The sequence below is a fragment of the Alnus glutinosa genome, chromosome 8 (genome assembly GCF_958979055.1).
Source record: "Alnus glutinosa chromosome 8, dhAlnGlut1.1, whole genome shotgun sequence".
NCBI classification, from domain to species: Eukaryota; Viridiplantae; Streptophyta; class Magnoliopsida; order Fagales; family Betulaceae; genus Alnus; species Alnus glutinosa.
Genome location: NC_084893.1, coordinates 29,977,781 through 29,995,880, shown reverse-complemented (window position 1 = coordinate 29,995,880; position 18,100 = coordinate 29,977,781). Strand labels below are relative to the sequence as shown.

General features: G+C 40.1%; 2 protein-coding genes across 2 annotated transcripts; both read left to right on the top strand.

Annotated features, from left to right (window-relative positions):
* Positions 1-1,362: 1,362 nt before the first annotated feature.
* Positions 1,363-6,506, top strand: LOC133874838 (receptor-like protein kinase BRI1-like 3). Its single transcript, XM_062312721.1, has 2 exons — positions 1,363-1,894; positions 2,083-6,506. The coding sequence occupies exon 2, from the start codon at positions 2,367-2,369 to the stop codon at positions 6,057-6,059; it is 3,693 nt and encodes a 1,230-aa protein (XP_062168705.1). The 5' UTR covers positions 1,363-1,894; positions 2,083-2,366; the 3' UTR covers positions 6,060-6,506.
* Positions 6,507-12,404: 5,898 nt separating this feature from the next.
* On the top strand, positions 12,405-17,489 carry LOC133874863 (probable WRKY transcription factor 2). The gene is made up of 6 exons (XM_062312749.1): positions 12,405-13,061; positions 13,719-14,205; positions 15,127-15,315; positions 15,532-16,400; positions 16,493-16,651; positions 16,750-17,489. Exons 2-6 carry the CDS (start codon positions 13,744-13,746, stop codon positions 17,318-17,320), a joined length of 2,250 nt encoding a protein of 749 aa, XP_062168733.1. The 5' UTR covers positions 12,405-13,061; positions 13,719-13,743; the 3' UTR covers positions 17,321-17,489.
* Positions 17,490-18,100: the final 611 nt, after the last annotated feature.

Here is an 18,100-nt window from a genome sequence, read left to right as displayed (position 1 = left end):
CACCGTCTTCTTCGGCGTCTCAGCTCCTCGTCGCCACCCACCGCCCATTGATTTAATGTCCACACGCCCGCACATGGACCTCATGTGCCAGACGGTGCCCTCCATCTGCCGATGCTGTTGTTTTATGGGCTTTTTTGTTGTTGTTGTTGTTGTTGTCGTCGTCTTGTTTTGTGGGTTTCTGTCTCACTGTTCTTATATGGTTTGTGCTAGTTGTGGAGACAATTTTGTGTGTGCCTCCCGCCGTGGCTTCGATCCGGCCTCCCTTAGTGCCCACCTTACTACGGCAATTCTCATCTCGGTTTGCTGCTATAGTGGTTTCATTGTGGGAGTACGGGAAGGGTTGAGGGTTCTTTCAAACTTGGTGACCCTTGTTATACCTCATTTTACCGCTTTATTTGGTGGCTAGTTTTCTTGGTGCATATGACAAGAATTTATGAGGCTGTGTTATTCATCTCGCACGTTCCCTTTTAATTTATATTTACTTGCATCGATAGATTGTTTTGAGGTTTATTATTGGGTTGACCAACCCTTTTAATGTGTTTGTTTCTGTATTTTTCATTTCATTCTCCTTCCCTGTTGTGTAATATTAACAAAAAAAGAAATAGGTGAAATAATATTTTGCTACATCCATCTTGACGGGGCTTTTGAATAGTGATGCCACTGATGGGAAACAAAAGAACAATATAGAAGATCATTCGACGTTGATTAATCATTTTGACTGTGTCGAGAACTTCACATAGAAGCATGTACATATATATCTTACGGATAGTCCATAATTCACAAATCACATCAAACTTCACAATATGTGATGTAACTTAATCAGATTGTTGAAAGTTTTGGTTAATATATGGTTTAATGGTTACATAACTTGTACGGTGGACATTGTTTGGGTTCAAAATTGGGCTGTGTACACCTGGAGTAGTTGGTCACTCGGTCTTTTTTCATTTTTGTTTTTTGCGTCCTACAATTTGTTCATATTGTCTTGAGGTGTCACCATCATCCCATTCTATCAGTCAGTGTTGAGAGTGATAAATGAAGTAAATTACGCAAAGTTTCCTTCAATTTTGATTAGGTAAGTAGTAAAGGACAACTCATTTCTTGGCTCAAACAGTGAGAAAGTTATTTATTTCATGTCTTCATACGGGGTGTTGTTATATTACTCTATACTCTATAGTATGTGTATTACTGGACTAGAAATGGAACGTTTGAAAAGCGGAAAGTAATTTATTATTATTATTATTTTATTATTATTTTTTATTTTTTAAAAAAAAAAGAAAAGAAAAGAAAAAAAAAAAAACAGAAAGATGAAAGTAAAGTTGGACAAACTAATTATTCATCCAAGAAATCCATCCCTCCCAAGAAGGCAGAGTTTGGGCCTTGCAGAGGGGGGAGGGAATCAAATCCAAAGTTTGACTGGACCCGGAAAATTGGGGGCGTCACTCCCACAATTTACCTCTTTCTCTCTCTCAAGGGCACCAACTTGTCCTGGTATTCTATTCTTGTTTGGGTGTGTCACTTTACTTCCTCTACAGTATCCACTTCCATCATCTTCTTCTCCTTCTCGTGTATACCATTTTCTACTTTTTAATTTCTGCCCGTGGTCCTTCGCATCGGTGCAGACCCGTGAAGCAGCAGATCCTACTACAGGCATAGTCGTGGGTCCGAACCGGAATTTCTGGCAAAGGGGCTCTGGGTAGTGCTAGTGGGGTTCTGCCTGCCTGGGAAGTAGTCGCACTAAATTTTTACTGGAACTGTAAGACAAAAGAGCTTTCTTTTCTTTTCATGGGTAATATCTCTCTCCTGGAGTCTTATGGGAATCCAGATATGACAGACTTCAGTTTGTGTCACGGCCGACATTTCTGAACATCGTACTCTCAAGTCTGTCACTCTTAAGGTATCTTCGCCACCTTCCTTAACCAACTCTACCTGCTTGTAGTTATAGCTATCTTCTTTTCCATGTTTCTCTCCAAATCTCTTGTTGTTATTCCCATTATCACAGGCACTTCCGTATCTATCTTTGGTTGTGATTTCCTCCAATATTTTGTTTAACTATTTTTATTTTGTTATTAACAAATATTTCAGCTTTAATTCATCTGGAAGGATCAAAAGGCAGCAAAGGAGTAGGTTTGGCACAGATCTGAAAATGAAAGTAAAGAAGACTGTTACTTGGAAGACATAGATCAAAAAAGAGAGGGTGGGGAAGAGATATCAAGGATCCATTCTATGATTCCACTGCGAAGTTTGGTAATTTTCTGCACCCGAGTCCCAAAACGTTGAGGAGAAGACAAAGACAGGAAATTCTTTTCTTTTCTTTTCTTTTTTCTCTTCGTTTATGTCAGCAGAGCCTTTGTAATCCTTTTCGTAAAATGAAGAGCGAATGGACGGTACCAATGTCATCGGGACAAGGCATCATGGGGTTGTTATTGCTGCTGCTGCTTCTCTTTCACCTTGTAATTATGGCGTCAGGCGCCAGAGAGTTGTCTCTTCAGCAGCAACAACAAAGCGATCACGGTGATAATGATGCTGTGGGACGTCTTTTGATGGCCTTCAAGCAATCCTCTGTTCAGTCCGATCCCAAGGGTTTCTTAGCGGATTGGAGGCATGATGGCGATCCGTGCTCATGGCGAGCCGTCTCTTGCTCTCCTGACGGCCAAGTTACCGCCTTGAATCTCAGTAACGCCGGCCTCATTGGCAGCCTAGACCTTCCCCTTCTCACAGCCTTGCCCACTGTCCAGCTTCTATATTTGCAAGGCAATTCATTCTCCGCCGGCAATCTCACTGTCAGTAGCTCCTCCTCCTCCTGCACCAGCCTCCATACTCTGGACTTGTCCTCCAACAAGTTGTCCGGCTCTTTCCTGCTGCTCTCTTCTTGTAATCGACTTGCTTACCTCAATCTCTCTCGGAACTCCATCACTGGGGCCACTCTCCGCTTTGTTCCTTCTCTGCTGCAGCTTGATCTTTCTCGCAATCGCATTTCTGATTCGTCCCTCCTTAACTATTCTCTCTCCAACTGCCAGAACTTGAATTTACTCAATTTCTCCGACAACAAGCTCACTGGAACACTCGGCTCTCTTTCTCTCTTTCCTTGCAAAGATCTCTCTGTTCTTGACCTCTCCTACAATCTCTTGTCTGGGGAGATACCCACTCGTTTCGTGAGCGACTCACCTGCTTCTCTTCTCTATCTGGATCTCTCCCACAACAATTTCTCTGGCAGCTTCTCCACCCTTGATTTCGGCCGCTGCCCCAACCTCACTTCACTCTCTCTGGCTAACAACGCCCTCTCTGGCGACAACTTCCCGTTGAGCCTACAAGACTGCCAACTTCTGGAGACACTTAACCTTTCCCACAATCTGCTGCGCTCCAAGATACCGGGTGCCTTGCTGGGAAATTTCAAGAGACTAAAGCAACTCTCTCTGGCCCATAATAAGTTTTCTGGTGAGATCCCGCCGGAATTGGGACTGTCATGTGCGACTCTCCAGGAGCTTGATCTCTCTGCAAACGAACTCTCTGGTGGGTTGCCTTGGACTTTTGCGTCCTGCTCCTCTTTGCTTAGTCTCAACCTCGGGAATAATCAACTTTCTGGAGATTTCCTCAGTGCAGTTGTGAGTAAACTCCAAAATCTGAGATATCTCTATGTACCATTTAACAACATAACTGGTCCTGTGCCACTGTCGCTGACCAACTGTACTCAGCTTCAAGTGCTCGACCTCAGTTCCAATACCTTTAGAGGGAAGGTTCCGGCTGGGTTTTGCTTCTTGCCAATCCACTCACCTCTGGAAAAGATACTTCTAGCCAACAATTTGCTCTCTGGGACAGTGCCCTCGGAGCTTGGAAACTGCAAGAACCTGAGGGCAATTGACCTTAGTTTCAACAGCCTGAGCGGCCCAATTCCCATGGAAATTTGGACCTTGCCAAATCTTTCTGACTTGGTTATGTGGGCAAGCAACCTTACCGGTGAAATCCCAGAAAGCATTTGTATGGATGGTGGAAACTTGGAGACCCTGATTCTCAACAACAATCTCATCAGTGGAACTATTCCACAGTCTATTGGCAAATGCACCAACATGATATGGGTGTCGCTTGCCAGCAACCGGCTCACTGGAAATATCCCTCCTGGTATTGGGAACCTCCTTAACCTTGCTATCCTCCAATTGGGGAACAATTCACTAACGGGACAGATCCCACCAGAGCTTGGCAAGTGTCAGAGCCTCATTTGGCTTGATTTAAACAGCAATGACCTATCTGGTGCTATCCCGTCCGAGCTTGCCAACCAAGCTGGACTTGTCATTCCTGGAAGGGTTTCTGGGAAGCAGTTTGCATTTGTGAGAAATGAGGGTGGGACAGCTTGCAGGGGTGCTGGAGGACTAGTTGAATTTGAGGGGATACGAGCAGAGAGTCTGGAAAGTTTTCCTATGGTTCACTCATGCCCATCAACCAGAATCTACTCTGGCTCGACAGTTTATACATTCTCCTACAATGGCAGCATGATCTATCTTGATCTCGCCTACAATTCCTTGTCAGGAACTATTCCTGAAAGCCTTGGTTCAATGAACTATTTGCAAGTATTGAATTTGGGACACAACAGGCTAACTGGTAATATTCCTGACAGCTTTGGAGGTCTGAAAGCGATTGGAGTTCTGGATCTCTCTCACAATAGTCTTCAAGGATTCGTCCCAGGGTCGTTAGGGACTCTCTCTTTTCTTAGTGACCTTGATGTGTCTAATAACAACCTCACTGGCTCAATCCCTTCCGGAGGGCAGCTGACCACTTTCCCAGCATCCAGATATGAGAACAACTCTGGCCTTTGTGGGGTACCCTTGCCCCGTTGTGGCTCTGGAAGCCAATCAGCAGGATTTTCCAGTCGGAGGAAGAAGCAGTCAATGACAGCAGGGATGGTCATTGGCATCGCATTCTTCCTCTTGTCTATCATTGGACTTACATTTGCTCTTTTTCGAGTGAGAAAGTACCAGCAGAAGGAGGAACAGAGAGAGAAATACATTGAAAGTCTTCCAACTTCAGGTAGCAGCAGCTGGAAACTTTCCAGTGCTCCTGAGCCCCTGAGTATCAATGTTGCTACATTTGAAAAACCTCTGCGGAAGTTGACCTTTGCCCATCTACTCGAAGCTACAAATGGTTTCAGTGCTGAAAGCTTGATAGGTTCTGGAGGGTTTGGTGAGGTCTACAAGGCTCAATTGAAAGATGGCTGTGTTGTTGCAATTAAGAAGCTTATTCATGTCACTGGTCAGGGAGACAGGGAGTTTATGGCAGAGATGGAAACTATTGGGAAGATCAAGCACCGAAATCTGGTTCCTTTGCTGGGTTACTGCAAGATTGGAGAAGAGAGGCTTCTTGTGTATGAGTACATGAAATGGGGGAGTCTGGAGGCTGTTCTTCATGACAGAGCTAAAGGCGGAGGCTCAAAGCTTGATTGGGCAGCTAGAAAGAAGATTGCCGTAGGGGCTGCTAGAGGTCTTGCATTCCTTCACCATAGCTGCCTACCTCACATTATCCACCGGGATATGAAGTCTAGCAATGTTCTTCTAGATGAGAATTTTGAAGCCCGAGTTTCTGATTTTGGCATGGCAAGGCTGGTCAATGCCCTTGACACTCATCTCAGTGTGAGCACCCTTGCGGGAACTCCAGGTTATGTACCCCCTGAGTACTACCAAAGTTTCAGGTGCACAACAAAAGGAGATGTCTACAGTTATGGTGTCATACTGCTAGAGCTTATATCAGGCAAGAAGCCGATAGACCCGTCCCAGTTTGGTGATGACAACAACCTTGTTGGATGGGCAAAACAGCTTTTGAGGGAGAAAAGAAGTAATGAGATACTTGACCCTGAGTTGATGACACAGCAATCTGGTGAAGCTGAACTGTTCCAGTATCTGAGGATTGCTTTTGAATGCCTAGATGACAAGCCATTCCGGCGGCCAACCATGATTCAGGTGATGGCAATGTTTAAAGAGCTTCAGGTTGATACAGAAAGTGATATTCTTGATGACTTCTCATTGAAAGACTCTGTTATTGAGGAATCACGAGAAAAGGAACCTAGTTCATGACGGTTCGACCCTGATTGGACTAAAAGAAGTTTCTTGCATGCCTGAATGTGACTGGGCCATGGCTACACAGATGTGATTAACAGTGTTGTAAACCCCTGAAATTGGAGATGGATTTGATTCCTGTACACTGTATATAATAGAACACTGAATGAGACAGAGAACTGGAAGGAACACTTTAGGGAGAACAAAGTAAAGGAGCCTTGCAGTCATTTAAAAATTAGTAGCTTATTTTTTCTTCCCTTTGATCATCACATCTACAGCTGAAGACTTCAAAACTTTGTTCCTTTGCCTTTGCTTTCTGTTTTCTGTAACAGTTTTGGTACGGATGTACTTCAGTTTGTCATAATTTTCAGTTATTGTTGTTTATAGAAAGATGGAATTTTAGAAGAGAGATTTGTAAAGTTGTAGCACTGGCATTGTTGGGAAATTGAAATCATAGTTGTGCAATACAGATCTTTTTTATCTTATGATTTTAGCGATTCTGATAATTAGCTGATTTCACAGAAATCTTTTCTGCAATTGTCTGAAAATATAATTCATAAAATTGCATCTTTTTCAATTGAGATTTGTAACCTCCACTCTAACTATTTGCTGTTTAATCTTTTGTCTTCCTGAATCAACACGAAACTTTCAACCCACCCCAAAGCATTATATTGAATTTCCAATATTGCTTGTGAGGCCTCTAGGATGGCCTTCATGCATCAAGCTACGGCTCAGCTGGGAGATGAAGTGAACTGAAACTACAGCTTTTGCGTGGCTGTGTCCATGAGAGTATACTGAAGCAGTGGAGTTTCAAAGCTGTGATTGTTATAGGTCTGAGTTGGGAGCTTGAAGGAGGAGTTTCATGGCAGAAGGAAAGCAGTGGGTTTAAGTGAGTTCAGGCCCTGCAATGAGTGTCACCTCCCACTCTACGCAGTTCATGGTTTCTTTTATTCGTAGGAACTACACAAATTGGCCACTTTTAGCAAGTACCTAAGTAAATTTTTCTAGATATTTTTGCATTGGTAATAGGTTGCTGCATTTGTTTGTTTATGTGCTCTTACTGCTGGAAACATGGCAACACTGAACAGCTAATATCCTTATTACTGCAGACCACCGGCTTCTCGATTATTGTTGCCATTTACATGATGCCAGCGTATAGGTACAATTTTGGCTGGGTATTACTAGCGGATGGAATGACACTCAGATCATTATTGGTAATAGGAGGTCACTTTAGGAGCCTCTAAAATTTCTAGAAGTAACATTAGTTCTCGTTTAACAATTTTCACTGACTAATGTGTTACTATTTTGAGTAGTACAATGTCTAGAAGGATTGACCTATAACAGCTTAGTTGACCCAACCAATCAAAAAAAGGGTTTTGTAAAGCCTATCAACTGGCATTTTGTGCAGGAGGAAGATTAAACATTATGTAGAGATTGAATGCAGATTAGAATGAGATTTTAAAATTGCTCTCCATGTGTGTGCACGTCTATTTGTGTGTATGTCCAGAAACCTTTCTTCTTCTTCTTCTTCTTCTTCTTCTTCTTCTTCTGCTACTGACTTAATGTGATCTTGTGCATGAAAAACAACCTAAAGTCATTCCTTCAATGATTGTTGTTTCTCATTTGACCCTAAAGCAAATCACATGAGAGAGCATGATTATCTCATTTCGTATGTTTTGTGATTTGTTCAACCCAATTGACAAAGCGTTAATCGAACTCCCAGGGTCAGTGTTGCGTGGAACTTGTTAGTGTTTGATAACCATTTCATATTGAGAGTTCTTTTATTTCTCTGATCTTCCCCCATTGGTTCGCACCACGTTAATGATAATAAAATGGGAGGTTTAGATTTGGAAGTACGAGCACCATTCCCTTCTGTTTCTCTAAAGATTTTAACCATGCTCATCGCCAATTTGTTCAGCATTGGTTTATGACGACTTATCGTCTTGGTTTTAACGATTAACTGTCTGTTGAATATGTTAATGGTCACTCTGGCCATAAAGTGTAGGATCTATGCTACTAAATATTATGTGGCTATTCCCTTTGTAACCCTTTCCCGTTATCAATTTAAAAATAATAATAATAATAATAATAAATTATTATGTGGTTATGAGAATCTAAGAGTGAAAAAATAGAGGTTGGCAAAATCAGAGTCGGCTTGGGAATATGTTTGAATCTGCATATATGGATTCGATTATTCATTGAAGTTTTTAAGCTTTCTGACCCAGCTTTGTTAGATGTTCTACCTCAACATTTCCAATGCTATAATTAACAGTTGCCATTGATTTTTAACTTTCAAATAGGAACTTGGTCTCAAGAGCTATGGAAGCCCTTTCAAAACAAAATCATGCCATTGATTGTATTGTTTTTATTTTGTACTTTAGATTCTTGTGCTTCTCTCATAGATAAGGTAATCCACTTGTGGTGCTAATATTGGTGAGAATCTGGCCACAGACCACAGACCACAGAAGAATATACATTTCCTTTAGATATTGCTATAATTGCACGTTAAAAATACGCTATGGTCTGATATGCTTTTCGCAAGTCAAATGTTACTTGGTTTTTCATTATGTCCTAGAATTGTAGGCTCTTGTCATTTAGTCAAATCTTCATTATCAAATATGTCATCATTTGCACGTTCATGCATTATGTTTTTCATTTTGGATTTGAAGTTTTGTCTGTCTGTTTCTTCCCTTTCAAGTCTGGGATATTGAGGCAATATCCAAGCAATTTTAATCTAATGTTCTCTTTGGTTATTGAATTTCTTGGCCTAATTCATATTTGAGTAGCTGTGATTGTGATGGCAAATAGTGAAAAGAGAAAGCTGTTTGGACTTGGGAGGTTTGAGCTTAACCTGTTAACCATCATTGTTATGGGACTTTTTTAATGTATGGTTTTGAACTTAATAGCAAATTTGAGCTTAACCTGTTTGCCATCATTCTTAACGGGACTTTTAATGTATGGTTTTGAACTTAATAGCAAATTTGTGGCCCTTGGTAATGATGATAAAGCATGTGACTTTTTGTTATTCTAATCCTTGTTTTTCTGTTGGATTTTTGCATCATTTGGGGCTCAAAGCAGGATAAAGCTTTTGTGGTGAGCCAGGTAGAGATTTATATATGTAGGCGCATACAATGCGTTTCTATTTTCCCATGTGTGATGGATCCTCCTGGGATTTGAACAGATTTTCTTGTCGGTATAAGTTTAGCGCCCCCACCCATTACAAATTTGGATTTTCTAATACATGAAATGTAAACACTAAATAGTGAGTGATTGCCGTTTGACTTTGGGTGAAATGGAATCCGAAGTGGAACTGGGTTAACACGTGTCAGTAAGTTGTAAAAAAATTGTAAAATTACTCAATACGATATTATATAGTGAGACATGCTATTGGTCCTTCCCCGTCCCACTCTTGCAGATCCACTCCGCAAGAGGGGGACGGGGGAGGGCCAATAATAAGGATAAGAATCATTTCTCTTATATTTTTGTGCATTTGGGAAACCATAGATATACGACAATGTCAATTATCATTTTCAACCAATCAAATGGACGCCACATCCATAGACCATAGTACTTGAATGTGCTCCCAAAATGGAAGGGTCTATATATATATCTTCTGGCTTCCGGATCTAGATTACTGTCTGTCTGAGCAAAAAACTGCCTCGGCTTTGGCACTATTAAGGAAAGAAGCACCGGATATAATGTTGTTTTCATCTTTGGGATTGATCCTACGAACGATCCCTTTATAATTATTGATCTCCCAACAACAAATGGTGACGGGCAAAGAGGCTCCGTGGGCCTGTAAATCCAAAAGAAAGTGCAAGGTTGTAGACTTTCGAGAAGCCTACATGGGCTTCCTGACATTATTGGCCCAGAAAGGGCCCCATCAGTCGTACTCCCACTAGGCCAGGGCCTTGACATTTAAGAGAGAGTGGGGCCATTATGGCCCAGTAGTAGCACTACCTGTGTCCTGGGATGACCTGACCGCTCTCACGGAATTGAAGTCCAAAAAAGAGTTCCCCAACCCCGGAAGTCGTCGGCTGGGATTTGGGAAGACTGAAAGATAAAGATTTTAATTTTTAACAGTCCCCATTCGTTTGTGTCTCCGCCTTTTCAGGGATCGACTTTAACTCCCTTCTTTGTAATAATTGTGTATATTTCATATTTGTATGTATGTACAGCCGTACCGGCATGACTCGTGAGTCATGAGGCAGCATCCATTATCCATATCCCCTTTTTTGGTTTATTACGTGACCAAAAATCCACGTGGGCTTTAATTAGTGTATGGTTTTGATAGAACATTGGTAACAGCGCTGTGAGGAGAGAGTGGGAATGAGACAAAAGACTTGGTCAAAGTATCTTTTTTGACTGGGTGTTTGGGGGTTGGGGTTGAACTGTTACTGGGGCCCGGTGGTGTTTTCTTAATTCTTAGCTGTGAAAATGATATTTATTATTTGAAATTTATACCAGTTTATTTGTGGTGTGGTCAAGACTCAAGATATTTCGTCATCCTTCCATTTGGCTCCTTCTCACCGCATCCAAACAAAATTTCCATCTTGTGCCAGTTTTTGGCTCAATCCTACTCCTCCTCCTCCTCCTATGTTTTCCCGTTTCCATATATATATATATATATATATATATATATATAGTTCTGTTGTTCTCAATTTCAACGTCATTAATGATGATTTGAAGGGTTGTTAATAGCCCCCTAATCGCTACAACTCTCGTGAGTCGTGATATAATGGCGTTCGATCGGCGTACTAAGTTCCAAAAGAAACTTTAATAAATACAAGTTTTGGTTTTGGGTGGGTCTAAATCAGGGAGAATTTAAGACTCAATTAGTCAATTTTATATATATTATTGCTCTCTGAATGTGCATGTTGGAGACCGACCCTTCGCCAATTAATTTTCACTTACTCTTTTTTTTTTTTTTTTTTTTTTTGATAAGTATTAATTTTCACTTACTTACAAGAAAATAAAAATAAAAATAAATTTTACACTTGTCTGCCTGCGTAACTCCATATATCTCTTAATTAACGAAAATGATTTATTGGGGGACGGTCCCCAACCGGTAATTTTCGTTAAAAAAAATTAAAAAATAACTTTTAATGTAACATTAGAATTTACTTTTTGATTAAAAAATTATTTTTTAATAAAAAATACTGGTTGAAAAATAGTTTTCTATTCCCCATGAATCACGCCTCATTATTTAAAAGGCGCGTCTGTTTTGAATAGAGTTTAGTTAAACGGGTGGGCGAAAGTTGGCAATGCAAATTTAACCCTACATATATATCACGTCATAAAAGCAAAGTGGATTAATTGTCAAAAGATATTCTTGATGGACTACGACTAACGTATCTTAAATTTAAAATGTGTTAAAAACATAAATATAAAATTATTTAATTAATTTTAATTAAATTTTTTAATTAAACGAACCAGACATTTTTAACTATAACTTATTAATTTTGTATTGAAATCGTAACGATCTCAACTATGATTACTATTTAAGATGGGTATCATTGCATTTTATTCTCAATTCTAAATACCTTTTTCTTTGAATTTGTATTAATCGGAATACTAGAAATAACTTTTGTAAAAAATGAGAAGCAGACGTAAAAGAAAGGAAGAGATTAGAGTGAAAGGTCCACTTGGCGTGATTTGATTAGAGTAGAATTGGATCCTCATTACACAAACCAAGTTAGATATAATATATAAAGACATGATCAAATATCAACCAATTAACCAGCTGTTTATTATAATTAAACTGTATTCATTAATATTAGGTAATATATAAAAAGAAAAAAAAAGTAGTTCATATCTTGTGCTTTTGAATTGAACATTCTTTCTATAAGTGGTATCGAGTGGTGGCACCTTGGGAGCTCCGAGGATCCCCAGTATATATGTAAAACTGTCTTTATTAATGGCCTTGAGAAAATGTTAAGAATGGATGGAAGGCATGGGGGTGGATGATGATTGGTGAGTGACCGAAAAAAGAAAAAGAGAAGGTATTGCTATTTGCTATAACTGGAGCCGTAGAGTCCAACTGGTTATTGTTACGTTTGGTCAATTATGTTTAATTTTGTGGATTGCCAAAATTGGGGAGGAGAATTATATAAGAATAGGAGCAAAAGCGTAACCAAAAAGAAGGTACACAAGTTGTGAAGGGGCGGCTAAATGGCTAAGAATAGAAGCAAAAAGGTCGTTGTAACCATCCTCACATTTGAAGGGTACACGTGTTGGGCAGCCATGGAGTTTTTCTTTCAGTTTCCTTCCACACCCCCAGCGTTTACTTTTACACAACATATTCTCCAAATTTTGTTTTAAAAAAAAAAACAAAAAAAACAAAAAAACAAAAACAAAAACAAAAAGAAGAAGAAGAGAGGAGCGCAGGGGCGCAGTTGGCGAGACGTGTGATTAGGCCAAGTGCTGCAGAAGAGGAGAAGAGTGAGAGGCCTGAGAAGGGCCGAAGCCCAGTCCAAAAAGATGGAATAATAATTGGGAATGTAACAATCAATCAAAGCGGCAAGCAGAGGTGGAGAAATCCTTGAGCTTTTTCTCTCTTTCTCTTCTCTTTTTGTTCTTTCAAAGATTCCATCTATTTTCCGGTCCACCACCACTGGATTACACCCTTTTCCCTCCCTCTCTCTCTCTCTCTCTCTCTCTCCATCTTTTAATTATAATAAAAAACAATAATAATATATTTTTATTATTCTATTATTATTATTTTTGTTTTTGTTGTTATTCTGAGAGAACATCATGATTATGAATTCGGGCTAGAATCAGAGAAAGCGATGAAAATGATGGGAGGGTGGAAAATGTTTTCTCCCATTTGAATTGAAAGAGAGAAAAATAGGAGAGAGAATATTGAGAAGGAGTGAGTTAGGGGGGGGGTGGTGAGGGTCATCTGGTCAGGTCAAGGTGGTTGGGTGGCCGGGTCTGTAGTGGTGGACGTGGCGGTGCTGGGTCTCCTTCACAGAGACATACTACCATCGTCTTACCTTTGACTCGATAATCAATACTCTGGTAATCATTCACTCATTTACTCTCTTTCTTTGGGGTTTGCTTTTCTGTGTCTCTGAATTTTGGGTTTTTATTTATTTTTTATTTTTTAATCTCATCTTCTGACATCAATATCTTTATCCCCACCTGCAATTCTAAGGTTCCTTCCTCTCTCTTCATTCTCTTGTCTGTGTTGTTGAATTTTGTTACTTTCTTATTAGATCTTTGATGCGCTCTAGGATCTACTAGGCTGGGCTTTAATTCATCATATTTTGGGATAATTTCTGTGTCTTTTCCCCTCACCTTTTGCCAACTGAAAATTGGAAGACAAAGATGCAAAATCCTCTCCCCCCTGTTTTTGATAATTATGCTTATGATTTGTGGTTGATGTTTTTTTACTGTTCTCTGAGAATGTTGTTTGATAATCCCCAGTCTTCCAAGATATATATATATTTTTTTTTTAAATAAAAAAAAAAAATCTTTCATGTGATTTTAATTTCCTGGAAAGTGGTCATTTTTTGCTCTCTTAGATTCCATATAATGATTTCATTCCTTCTTCTTTCCTTTTCATTTTCTATGCAATTAACCCGAACTTCTATAAAGCCCATTTCTTCATTTGACTTCGCTTTTGTCATGTTATTTTACAACAAATGGGCTAAATGGTTTTGAACTGTGTTTCAGGGAATTCCACCCCTCGAATTTTGTTATGGATGGGATTGATGATAATGCTGCAGTAATTGGAGACTGGGTGCCTCCTACTCCAAACACAAGAACCTTTTTCTCTTCAATGTTAGGTGACGATATTGGGTCCCGACCACTCTCAGAACCTCCCTCCAGTAATACAACTGAGGACCTCTTTCTGGGACCTCCAGAGCCAATGGTGTCAAGAAACACCAACGTAAACAACAATGGGACACAAAGCAGCCTTTCTCTCGACAAATTCACCGACTTAGATTCATTTTCTGAGCATAAATCGAGCTCACGTGCCGGTCTTGTGGAAAGAATGGCAGCCAGAGCTGGATTCAATGCTCCCAGGTTGAATACACAAGGCATTAGATCAGCTGACATGTCATCCAATACTGACATTCGGTCTCCTTACTTAACAATACCTCCTGGTCTTAGTCCCACTACGCTGCTAGATTCTCCTGTTTTCCTTTCCAATTCACTGGTAAGCTTCAAAATCTTAAAATTCCCTTTTCACTGTTTGCTTCCTTTTCTTGCTTATAGTGTATGGAGTATGAGGAGATAGTATCAGGCTCTAGAGGTATATCCTCAGTTACTTAGAATGAGTTGGAAACATACTGCTTATACATACACTTTTTTTTTTTACGAGCTATGCTACTAAGCAATTGTCTTATTTTCCTTGCTTACTGGGTAACAAGAATTTTGACTTATCTTAAGATTAAGAGATAGCTGTTTTGATGATGTTCATCTACTTTTTGAAACAAGATTAGTATGGCTTAAATATTCCTTACAGATTAAAGAGTGAAAAGAAAATTGAAAAACTAAGGTTACATTTGGTACGCGAAATGGCTATTTCATTAGGAAAATAAATATATATTTTTTTTATTGAAAATGGAAGAATGTAGAATGAAATAGCCTTGGAATAGTCATTCTCATGGCCCATGAAGGAATGATTATTCCTTTTGGTACGCGGAATGGCTATTCCATTAGGAAAATAAATAAATATATATATATATATATATATTGAAAATGGAAGAACGTGGAATGAAATAGCCTTGGAATAGCGCCATTCTCGTGGTCCACGAAGGAATGACTATTCCTTAAATTGAGGAATAGTCGTTCCCTTATGGACATTGAGAATATCTATTCCAAGTGTTAGATCTTTATCACTAGAAAACAGGTTAACATGAGTTTTGAATATCAAAGCCAACTTTGCCAAGTTGTTATTCTTTGCAATAGGACAAGCAGATTCAAATCAATGATTGCTATGAATGCCTGTTTAATGTCTTTGCTTTAGTTAATATGCGTTTTGCTGCAGATTGAGAGTTGGTAATTGCCAAATCCTTACATTAAAAGTAGAATAATAGTTTTGTTGATTTGTTTTTTCCATGAATTTGCACTGCAGGCACAGCCATCTCCAACAACTGGAAAATTCCCATTCATCCCAAATGGTGACAGTAGGAGCATGACATTGATCTCAGAGGCCTCTGATAGAAGTAAAGATGATCTCTTTGAAGATATTAATAACACATCCTTTGCTTTCAGACCTGTTGCAGAACCGGGCTCCTCTTTCTTTTTTGGCATCTCCAACAAAGTAATTAAACTCAAGGAATTCTAATTATTGGACTTCTCATTTTCAAAATATGCCTTTTCAATTTAGAACGCAAACACCAACTCTTAATGCATGCATGCAAATATGTTGGTTATTATTCATGTTATTACTCAAGTACTCACAAGTCTTCCGTACTGGATGATGGCTGAGTAGCTATTAAATCTCGTCTTTCTAATAACTAATACTTGCCTTGTACAGATGACTCCAGCCACTCTTCCTCAACAATCCTTTCCAAGCATCGAGGTTTCTGTTCAGTCAGAGAATTCTCTTCAAAGTGTAGAACCTACCAAAGTTCAAACACAGAATAGAAGCCTTCCTCCTCAGGCAGACTTTTCCCGATCATCTACTGAAAAGGATAATGGGGCTAACACTGTCTTGACAGATCAAAGAGCCTTTGATGCTGTTGGTGGCAGCACCGAACATTCTCCACCATTGGATGAGCAACCAGATGAAGAGGGAGATCAAAGAGGCAGTGGAGATTCCATGGCCGCAGGTGGTGGTGGTGCACAATCCGATGATGGGTATAATTGGAGAAAATATGGGCAAAAACAAGTAAAAGGAAGTGAGTATCCACGAAGTTATTACAAGTGCACACATCTGAATTGTCTGGTTAAAAAGAAAGTAGAACGATCTCATGAGGGCCACATAACAGAGATTATCTACAAGGGGGCCCATAACCATCCTAAACCTCCTCCAAATCGGCGATCAGCCATCGGGTCTGCTAATCCACTTGTGGACATGCAACTAGACATCTCTGAACAAGCTGGGCTGCAGAATGGTAATGATGGTGATCCAGTTTGGGCAAGTACACACAAGGGAAATGTTGCCGGGACTTCTGATTGGAGGCATGACAACCTCGAGGTGACATCGTCAGCATCTGTGGGCCCTGAGTACTGCAACCAGTCTGCCTCTATGCAGGGTCAGAATAGCACCAACTTTGACTCAGGTGATGCTGTGGATGCATCCTTTACTTTTTCCAATGACGAAGATGAAGATGACCGGGGGACACATGGCAGTGTATCATTGGGTTATGATGGCGAAGGAGATGAATCCGAATCTAAGAGAAGGTTACAACATACTTGTGTCATTTTGCGAACGATATCTTGTTTTAGATATTGAGGTCACCATGAGAATGTCTGTTTGTTATTTCATATTCCAGGAAAATTGAAGCTTATGCAACGGAAATGAGTGGAGCCACTAGAGCTATTCGTGAACCTAGAGTTGTGGTCCAGACAACCAGTGAGGTGGATATCCTTGATGATGGATACCGTTGGCGCAAGTATGGGCAGAAAGTTGTAAAAGGAAATCCAAATCCAAGGTTTCTATAATAATCACCGTGAACTTGTTTATCTTCTCCTTTGTCATCGTAGTTACACTTGTTGCCAAACTGAAAATGGGGACAACTTGTTAATGCAGGAGTTACTACAAGTGCACCAGTGCAGGTTGCACAGTAAGGAAGCATGTGGAGAGGGCGTCACATGATCTTAAGTCGGTAATTACCACATATGAGGGAAAGCACAACCATGATGTTCCTGCTGCTCGCAACAGCAGTCATGTCAATTCTGGAACCTCCGGTGCAGTACAGGCCCAGGCATCTGCCGCTTTGGTTCAAACTCATGTTCATAGGCCTGAGCCATCACAAGTTCACCCCAGCATGGGAAGGTTTGAAAGGCCTGCTTCACTAGGTTCATTCAGCTTTCCTGGAAGGCAGCAGCTGGCGCCTTCCCATGGCTTCTCTTTTGGAATGAATCAGCAAGGCCTGGCCAATCTAGCAATGGCTGGGTTGGGTCATGGCCAAGCCAAGCTTCCTGTTATGCCCGTTCATCCATACTTGGCACAGCAACGGCAGGTGAATGAAACCGGTTTCATGCTGCCAAAAGGAGAACTGAAGGCGGAGCCAATGTCTGAACCTGGTCTGAACCTGTCCAATGGTAGTTCAGTATACCAACGATTTATGAGTAGGCTGCCGCTTGGACCTCAGATGTAAATTTCTCTTTTTCTATTTTTCTTTGGGAAAAGTAGAAATGTTTACTTCTCTATATATATACATGTATGGGCATTTTACTTAGTCATCCATATACGTCTTCCATTCTTTGATTTTTATAAGTGACATTGTCATCCAAACCTTGCTAAGAGATATATTTCTTTTCTTACTATATTGTCCTTTTCTCGAACCGGCCTGTAAGCAAGGTAAGTGTGCTCTACGAACTTGTAAATTGATATGCTTGCATGAACTTAGTGCATGATCTGAAGCAAGCAAGAGCATGTTCGTATGAAAATGCTGTGCACTCTGATGCTGAGAGCAGCTTTGGAAAGTGGCAAAGATGGTGCAATGACACTTAATTGTCACGGCAAACGTGCATTTTACATTGGCACCTACTCCCATCCCCTCCGTGAAACTGGAAACTAGAGCAATGATTTTATACACCTTACCTTAGTCAGATTGAGTGTATATTTCTTTGTTGCATCGTCAGGCAAAGGTCTAAACTATCAACTTCGTATTAGTTCCCACGAGGGAGTGTCAACGAGACGAGGAACAGCTAATTTATAGACCAGGGATGAAGATCAAATCTATTGCCGCCTTCTACACTTGGAAACATGTGCACACAGGAACACTTGCATATAAAAGTAATAATTCGTGCTTGCAAGTCAGGTCGTGTAAGTATAAAATTCTATATGTCATTTTCAACTCGATTCATTTAATTAAACAAGTCAAACTCCTCAGTCTTTAACCCGCTAATTTTTGTAAAAAATTATCAGCTTTAAA

Bases quoted from the DNA above. Each gene is read 5' to 3' on its own strand.
- LOC133874863 (XM_062312749.1), top strand. From the start codon at position 13,744: ATGGATGGGATTGATGATAATGCTGCAGTAATTGGAGACTGGGTGCCT. The intron at 14,206-15,126 runs GTAAGCTTCAAA...TTTGCACTGCAG, and splicing joins TTTTCCTTTCCAATTCACTG to GCACAGCCATCTCCAACAAC. The intron at 16,652-16,749 runs GTTTCTATAATA...TTGTTAATGCAG, and splicing joins AAAGGAAATCCAAATCCAAG to GAGTTACTACAAGTGCACCA.
- LOC133874838 (XM_062312721.1), top strand. From the start codon at position 2,367: ATGAAGAGCGAATGGACGGTACCAATGTCATCGGGACAAGGCATCATG.